The sequence below is a fragment of the Cyprinus carpio genome, chromosome B6 (assembly GCF_018340385.1).
Source record: "Cyprinus carpio isolate SPL01 chromosome B6, ASM1834038v1, whole genome shotgun sequence".
Taxonomy (NCBI): domain Eukaryota; kingdom Metazoa; phylum Chordata; class Actinopteri; order Cypriniformes; family Cyprinidae; genus Cyprinus; species Cyprinus carpio.
The window spans coordinates 25,410,036-25,418,867 of record NC_056602.1 but is presented as its reverse complement, the minus strand read 5'-3'; the positions used below and the strand labels follow the sequence as shown (position 1 = coordinate 25,418,867).

The window sequence follows — 8,832 nt, the reverse complement described above, 5'->3', positions numbered from 1 at the left end:
GTGTTATAACATGGCAACAAATGGGTTTCATTTACTCATTTAGCTTGACAGATCACATACCTGATGTTTAATAAAGCCATGCACTATCAGGACTGTCAATTAACCGAGCTCTCATGATATAAATGTTTCATGCCTTATCTGGTGTGCAAAGTTCACAGTATAGAAAATGGAAAAGTAAATGCATGCAGAGTTTGCATGCAATTCTTTCCAGCTGAGTGCTTCACATCTTCAGCACTCAAATAGGAGAAAGAATGCCATTAAAAATTGTTTTGCAGCTTGGAGAACCTGTAACAGCATCACAAAGACAAGATGTTTTGACAGTGTCACAGATTAACTTCCTCAACCGTCGCAGCGCCATTACTAATGTTGATTTACTGGAGTGAACTATAGGTTCATGTTCACAGTACACAAGTGCCGCTGAATATCATCTATATGTGATTTTACAGCTATCTTTTATGTACTCATATCTGACGACGTCCTATAGAACCCTTGTTTCACATGCTGTTAATAATTGCTGCATCTTATCACCTGTAATGTTTCTCTCAAGCTGTAACTGAATGGAAAACTCCACAGAGTTTCTGATTTACCTGGAATCGTCAGTAGATACTGATTCAACAGGATCCACAGGAAACATTTTAAGCTTAACACAAAAGTCTTATTTCGAGTAAACTTCAAAAGAGTACCAGGAACTGAAGAATTTGACATGACCTGCTACGGGCACGTGATGATATGGTACGTTAGTCCTGTTCTGGACGTTCTCTGATCTTCTGAAAAGAGCCTAGAGCTTCTTGTGGTTTACCTTATTAGCTTATCAATTGAGCTGACTGACTAAGCATGGTTAAAGTCAGCACAAAGCGTCCTCCTGAATTCATTAAGCAACTTTGATAAAACTGTTCCTGCAAGATTAGAAATAAAAATCATTCACTTCCTTTTACAATGTAACTTGATATGTCTTCTGGCCTTGAGGGATCATTAACCCAAGTTTTTTGTGGTTGGTCCAAGATTACAGAAGACCTGACTTCTTATCAGTTATTGGCACGGACAGGAGCTACTTGGTTTCTTCCTCCTGTTGGCAAAAGCTTCAGAGGAATTTCCAGCTGAACATTACTTCTGACTGGGGTGACACTAGCTATATAGCTTTAGTAGGTCTCTGAACACACTTTTTTGAATCATGCCCGGCAGTGGCGGTCCAGTTGCGACGTTCTCAGTATGGGACTATGTGGTGTTCGCCGGCTTGATCCTTTTTGCTGCGGGCATCGGCTTGTTCCAAGCCATCCGTGGACGCAAGAAGGCCAGCAGTGATGAGTTTCTCCTGGGTGGCCGTCAGATGACTGCAGTGCCTGTGGCTTTGTCCCTCACGGCTAGCTTTATGTCAGGTATCACTGTTATTGGCACTCCTGCGGAGGCGTATATGTATGGCACACCGTTCTGGCTCTTCGTCTTCTCCTACACCATCATGTCCACATTCAGCGCTGAACTCTTCGTGCCTCTGTTTTACCGGCTGAGCATCACCAGCACATACGAGGTAAGAGGGTGACACTGGGCACAAAGGGTTTGCATGAGGACAGAGAACAGAGACAGAAAACACCATTTGTGCCTGCGCTTGCTAAAGAATCAATCGATGGAAATAGAATGAGGACCAGAGAGAGAGACAGTGAAATAAGGAGAAAAAGAGTTTATTTGTATAGATTTATCGCTTCTATACATTTTCATAGTGAAGAGTTTTATTGTATAATCCAAAGTGCAAAAGCTATTCTTGGTTACTGTCCATGAACGGATATGTATAATATTTCCAGTTAGTTCAACTTAAAAACTAAAGTTCTGTTGCTGCCTTAAATTTGATGTATAATCAAATTGGCTGTACAAGCCTTTTCAGGTTAAATTATTTTGAATTAAAGTAATAGAAAAGACAAAGTCTAACTGATTACATAATTTTGTGCAGTTTGGAAAAACAACAACAACAACAACCAAAAAAGGGTAAATTCAAAATATTTTTAAACGTAAATTAAATCTAAATTATAACAAAAAGATATATATTTAGAGTTAAAATAAATCAATGACGCATACTTCGGTAAAAGGTTCACAAGATTCTTATCATTAACCTTTAAAACAACAGATGTTAACTGTATGTAATGGTTGATAGTACAAACCGAGTTTTGTGTAATTATGTAAATTATATAAAGCAAATTTGTTTTTTCGTTTGCTAATAATTAATTGAATTGGTCACTTGTTTTTGCAGTACTTGGAGATGCGTTTCAACAAGCTGATACGAGTGATTGGAACCAGCATGTATATTGTTCAAACCGTGAGTTGGCTTTTAGCTTCTTGCATAACTTTATACTTAATAACTAAACATGCGTTGCAATGGCGCCATTGTATTTCACTTTGGAAAAACAATAACTGTTGGGTCTATGCTTCTTTCACGTCATAATGTTGCATAAGTGTTGAATATATTGAGGAATATAAGGCATAAGAGATTTTTGTCCAATTATCTAATGGGTATTGTTATCTCTCATAGGCTTTATACACAGGGATGGTTATCTATGCTCCTGCACTCGCACTTAATCAGAGTAAGTAAAGAATCATTTCCATTTGGATAATAGAAGTCTCTTATGCTCATTAAGGCAGCATTTATTTAATCAAAAATAGAGTAAAACTGCAATGTTGCGAAATATTAAAGCAAGTTTGATCCTTCAAAAATCATTCTAATATGCTGATTTTCTACTCAAGAAACATTTCTTATTATTATCAATTTTATTATTGCAATTTTGGAAAGCATGGAAAGCATGATTTTTGCGCTATTCTTTGAATGATTGGAATACATTTTATTTCAAAATATATTCAAAAAGAAAACAGTTCTTTTAAATTATAATCATATTTGGTAACACTTTATGTTGATAGTCCACTTTAGATATTCTACTAACAGTAAGTTACTTTGCAACTACGTGTGAACTAGCAGTTATTACAGTATTAGTAGACTGTCTGCTTAATATCTTCTTACACTTTATTTTGATGGGTCCATAACATACAACATACTGACTATAAGAAACTTATATGTCAAGTATATGTCAACTTATTCTACTAACCCTAAACCAAACCTAACAGTCTACTCTGAGAGTTAGTAGACACATAGTTGCAAATGAATGAGAATCCGTTGACATGTAGTTACAAAGTTACTTATAGTTTGTAGAATGTCTAAAGTGGACTATCAAAATAAAGTGTAACCTAATATTTCATAATATTAGGGCATTTATCATTAAAGAAATGCAGCCTTGGTGAGCATAAGAGACTTTTTTCAACAACATTAAAAACTTGTATCATTCCGAACTTTTGACCGGTATTGTAAATCAAATCAAATAAAGCTTGCATGTAAATGCATAGGGTGATTCTTCAATTAGGGGCCCTTTTCTGTCCCAAAGGATGATTTAAGCAAATGAAAACACATAGATATCTATAAATAAGCTGTTGTGTTGCAGTCACCGGTCTGGATCTGTGGGGAGTGTTAGTGGCAACAGGGGTTGTCTGCATCATCTACTGCACCCTGGTCAGTAATCGCAATTTCACACAGTGTCCCATACACTCCTGCCTGTTTTCTACTTTTACATGAAAGATAAAATCAGTAAAGGCTGTGAAAAAAGACAAATTTTTCATGCAGATGCGAAATCACCAACATTGCTCTCTTTTATAAATTATTCTCAGCCTTCAGGTTTGCATGAAAGAACAAAATGTTCGCCCATTTGTGTGTTTTATGTGAATATGCTTTTGTTAACAGGGAGGGCTGAAGGCAGTGATATGGACAGATGTGTTCCAGATGATCATCATGTTGAGTGGGTTTGTGGCAGTCATCGCTCGTGGAGCTGTGCTGCAGGGGGGATTTGCAAAGATCTGGAATGACAGCTATCACGGAGGACGTTTGGAAACATTCAGGTAAAGAATTCTGCACTAACATACAGTACTTTTCAAAGGTTTGGGGTCACTTTTTGAAGAAATTCATTCTTGTATTTAGCAAGGATGTATTCAAGTAATATGAAGTGACAGTAAAGACATTTATGATGTAACAGAAGATTATTATTATTTTTTTTTTCAAATAAACGCTGGTCTCTTTCTGCTCATTGAAGAATCCTAAAAAATTAAATGTATCAGTTTTTACAAAAATATTAAGCTGCACAACTGTTTTCCAAATTGATGATAATAAGAAATATTTCTTGAGCAGCAAATCACCATATTAGAATAGAATGATTTCTGAAGGATCGTGTGAAACTGAAGACTGGAGTAATGATGCTGAAAATTCAGCTGCGCATCACAGGAATAAATTACATTTTAAAACATATTACAATAAAAATGAGTTGTTCTAAACTGGAATAATATTTCAAAATATTACTGTTTTTACTGTATTTTTGATCAAACGCACAGCATTGGTGAGAACAAAAAAAAATATGAACAATTTGTACCGACTACAAACTTCTGAACAGTAATGTACAGTAAAATATGGACTACTTCAGATGGACAAACAGACAGATATTCTAACAAACCTCTCAAATGCTTCTTCAGTTTTGATCCTGATCCTTTGAGACGTCATAGTTTTTGGACAATCGTTGTTGGCGGCAGTCTGATGTGGGCATCCATGTACTCAATCAACCAATCACAGGTCCAGCGCTATATCTCCTGTAAGACAATGACTCATGCCAAACTGTGAGTATGTTCACTCAAGACATGATGATATAATAAAACTTTACTCATGCTAATATAGTGCAAACACTAGTGTCCTGTCAACATTTGCCCACACAGATCTCTGTATTTGAATATGGTGGGATTATGGGTGACAGTGAGTTTGGCCATGCTCTCGGGTCTCACTATGTACTCCATCTATAAAGACTGTGATCCTTTCACCAACAAAGATGTAGGAGCTTCAGACCAGGTAATACAAGTCCCAATAGTGGTGTTTTAACAACTCACAATGCTTACGTTTAATCTGACCAAATCTAATGTTTGCCAGCTCCTTCCTTATCTGGTGATGGACATACTAGCAGAATTCCCTGGACTGCCTGGATTGTTTGTGGCTGCAGCTTACAGCGGAACATTAAGGTGAACAACAAATAAATGTCTGTCAGATAAGTCCACCCTCATCTTTTTGGAAAAGGTTTTCTAACCAGGACCAAAGTTTTTTTTTTTTTTTTTTCTTACCAAGGGCAACTGTTATAGCAGTGCCAAGCCAAATACTTATAAATATATATGTACTGTACATATACGATATAAATACACCAAACTGTATATTCAAAAATAATAATTTTGAATATTGTTTAAATATTTTTTCCAGTTATACTTACACATAATATATATATATATATATATATATATATATATATATATATGTAATAAATAAATGTAAAATAATAATTTATACTATATATATATATATATATATATATATATATATATATATATATATATATATACATATAATATCGGTTAGTTGTTTTTATTCTTAATTAAACAACTTTTAATGACCCTGGACCACAAAACCAGTCATAATGGTCAGTTTTTTGAAATTGAGATATATTATACATCATCTGAAATAAATAACCTTTCCATTGATGTATGGTTTGTTAGGGCAGGACAATATTTGGCCGAGATACAATTATTTGAAAATCTGAAATTTGAGGGTGAAAAAAAATAGCAATGCATATTACTAATCAAAAAGGAAGGTTTGATATCTTTACAGTAGGAATGTGATCTTTGCTTAATATCCTAATGATTTTTGGCATAAAAGAAAAATCAATAATTCTGACCAATACAACTTATTGTTGGCCATTGCTTCAAATATACCTGTGGGACGTAAGACTGGTTTTGTGGTCCAGGGTCACATATAACAATAAATTAGGATTATTTTAAATTATGATATATATATATATATATATATATATATATATATATATATATATATATATATATATATATATATATATATATTTATATATATATTTTAATGATAGTTTTCTATTTAAAACTATATTAATTGTATTATTATATATATATTTTTTACAATAATTTTTTATTATATTTATTATAACAATTTGAAATTTCAGAACATACTTCAATTAGAACATGAAAATTTAGCTGACTTAAAGTGTGGGATCCTCTTAATTTTAGGTTATGATGTAACACTACATGTGAATTTTGTTGATGTCAGGTCAGGTTAGTTTTAGCTTATGTGTCTGGTTTCAACAGTACGGTGTCGTCGAGCATCAACGCTCTGGTGGCTGTCACAGTGGAGGACTTCATGAAGCCAGCATGGCCCTGGCTGACAGAGAGACAGCTGTCCTGGATCAACATGGGCATGAGTGAGTTTCAGTGCAACAGCTGTATATACACTGACAACTGAAGCACGACATGGTAGAGGAGGGGGATGATGGACTGATGCGTTAATGTTGTGCTGCTTGTCTCTAGGTGTATTCTATGGAGGCGTTTGCATCGGAATGGCTGGTGTGGCATCTTTGATGGGCAATATACTACAGGTAAATCCATTCTATACACAAAGCAAACATTTTAAATGCAATACTGCAGTACTGTCCCTGAAAAACTTGAGTTTTTCACTGTATCAAAGGCACCCTCTTCTGATAAGAGACTGTAATGACATGCTACGAAACCCTTCCTCAACAGGCAGCTTTGTCTATATTTGGTATGATCAGTGGACCACTCTTGGGCCTTTATATGCTGGGCATGTTCTTCCGCTGTGTGAACTCCACGGTAAGAACGTACATCTCAATGTACTCATTACTACATTTCAAGTGTCATTTTGTGCATCTTTTTCAACAAATAACCAGTGTCTTAAAAGGGCACCAAGTAACGTTTTCCATAGAAACTGTTTGTGAACAGGGTATTTCTACAGTAGCTTCCATTCTACATCCACACTAATAGGGTTTCAAGGCCACTGTCATATAACTAAAGTACTTAATGCACTTTTAACAATAAACCAAATTAAAACTCTTTCCCCCAGTTTCACAGACATGGCTCAAGGCTAGTCCCAGAAAATGCATGTTTGAGCTGTTTCAACTGAAAATATCTTGCTCTGACATATCTTTTAAGGCATTTATATAAAAGCTGTTTAAATATCTTAATTTAATTAAGGCCTAGTCGTGGCTTAAGCTAGTACCACAGATTCATACGGATTAACTGTGTGTTCCTTCAGGGAGGTTTAGTTGGTTTGATTTGCGGCCTGGCTATAACGTTATGGGTGGGAATTGGAGCTCAGGTGTATCCTCCTTTACCTGAGAAAACCCTTCGGCTTTCCTTGAGTGTGGAAGGATGCGTTGCACCGTATATGAATGGAACCACCACTATGACACCATTCAGCACAGTCCTACAAACAACAACACCACAGTAAGCAATCCCAAATTTATATATATTTACAAAACAATTCAAAAGGCTGGGGTCAGGGTCTCTTATGCTCATCAAGCCTGCATTCGTTTAATTAAAACACATAAAAATTTAATTTATTTCTGTGATGTCAAAGCTGAATTTTCAGCAACCATTAATCCAGTCTTTAACGACCTTCTGAAATCTTTCTATATGCTGATTTGCTACTCGATAAATATTTCTTATTTCTTATTATCAATGCTAAAAACTATTCTTAATAGTTTTTGTGGAAATGTGATACATTTTTAGAATTCTTTGCTAAATAGAATATATATATATATATATATATATATATATATATATATATATATATATATATATATATATATATATATATATATATATATATATATATACACTTTGTTTTAGAAATCTTTTGTAACATTATAAATGTCTCTTTTGTCATTTTTGATCAACTGAATGCAGCATAAAGAAATCAAAGCTAACTGTAACTTGTCTCATGGCATTCTTCAGGCCAAGACCAGCTTTGGCAGACAACTGGTATTCATTGTCCTACCTGTACTTCTGCCCTGTGGGCATAATAGTGACCATGGTCACAGGACTAATAGTTAGTGCAATCACAGGTAAGGTGACTCTTTCTCATCTTCTTGTAGGTGTGGCAAAGAGAGTCAGAGATTGTAACCAAACTTATTCTTATTCTTACTCTAAATCTTTACTTCAGGTGGCTGTAAGCAGGAGAAAGCTCGACCTGAGCTCTTTATTGGAAAATCAGATCTATTCTGCTTTGGATGCAGAAACTCAGAGTCAGAGGTGAGAGCTTTCATTACCAGTGTGACAGACACTCTACTAAATAAAAAACCTCACAGAAACTGAATTTTAAACATTGTTTTTTTTTTTATTAGGTCTGAAATAATATTTTTCAGTTAAAAAATAAAATAATAACAACATGCAGTAAGCTGACTTTGTATATAATTGCATGTCATTCTTTTCTTTTTAGGTGTCGGACTTAATTGAGAAAGATCCCAAAAATATCCAAGGGCTGGAGAGTCCAGTTTTCTGTGACAATGAAATTGCACTGAAAGAGAAAGACCACAAGGAGAAGATCACTAAGTTTTGATGTGAAAAACAAACAGTTTTTGGATACGTTGTAAATAGTAAATTATGACTGTATTTTTTCTATGTTGAAATTGTTAAGTGATGATGATGCATTCAATCTTTTCAAACCTTTCCATGAGAGAAGCAAGACATTAATGTTAAACGTTTTTTTTATTTTTATGTCAGTAGGCTACATTATACTGTATATGGGCTTTTCTCATAAACTATATCAAAATTCTGTGATTTTAATGATCAAGTTTTGAATACTGTAAAAGGTTTTGTAATAAATCTGAATTGTTTTGAAATAAAATTTGACAAATAATTACGTGTCAGTCACACTGAGAAGTAAAGTAGCACTCA

The 8,832-nt window shown here is 34.6% G+C and overlaps 1 protein-coding gene across 1 annotated transcript; it reads left to right on the top strand.

The window, feature by feature from the left end:
- The first annotated feature begins 348 nt into the window (after positions 1–348).
- On the top strand, positions 349–8,794 carry slc5a8l (solute carrier family 5 member 8, like). Its single transcript, XM_042726475.1, has 16 exons — positions 349–732; positions 1,003–1,525; positions 2,240–2,305; positions 2,519–2,570; positions 3,477–3,544; positions 3,773–3,927; positions 4,552–4,692; positions 4,789–4,918; positions 4,997–5,085; positions 6,229–6,341; positions 6,448–6,515; positions 6,661–6,747; positions 7,190–7,380; positions 7,891–8,000; positions 8,099–8,187; positions 8,375–8,794. The coding sequence occupies exons 2-16, from the start codon at positions 1,172–1,174 to the stop codon at positions 8,492–8,494; spliced, it is 1,833 nt and encodes a 610-aa protein (XP_042582409.1). The 5' UTR covers positions 349–732; positions 1,003–1,171; the 3' UTR covers positions 8,495–8,794.
- Positions 8,795–8,832: the final 38 nt, after the last annotated feature.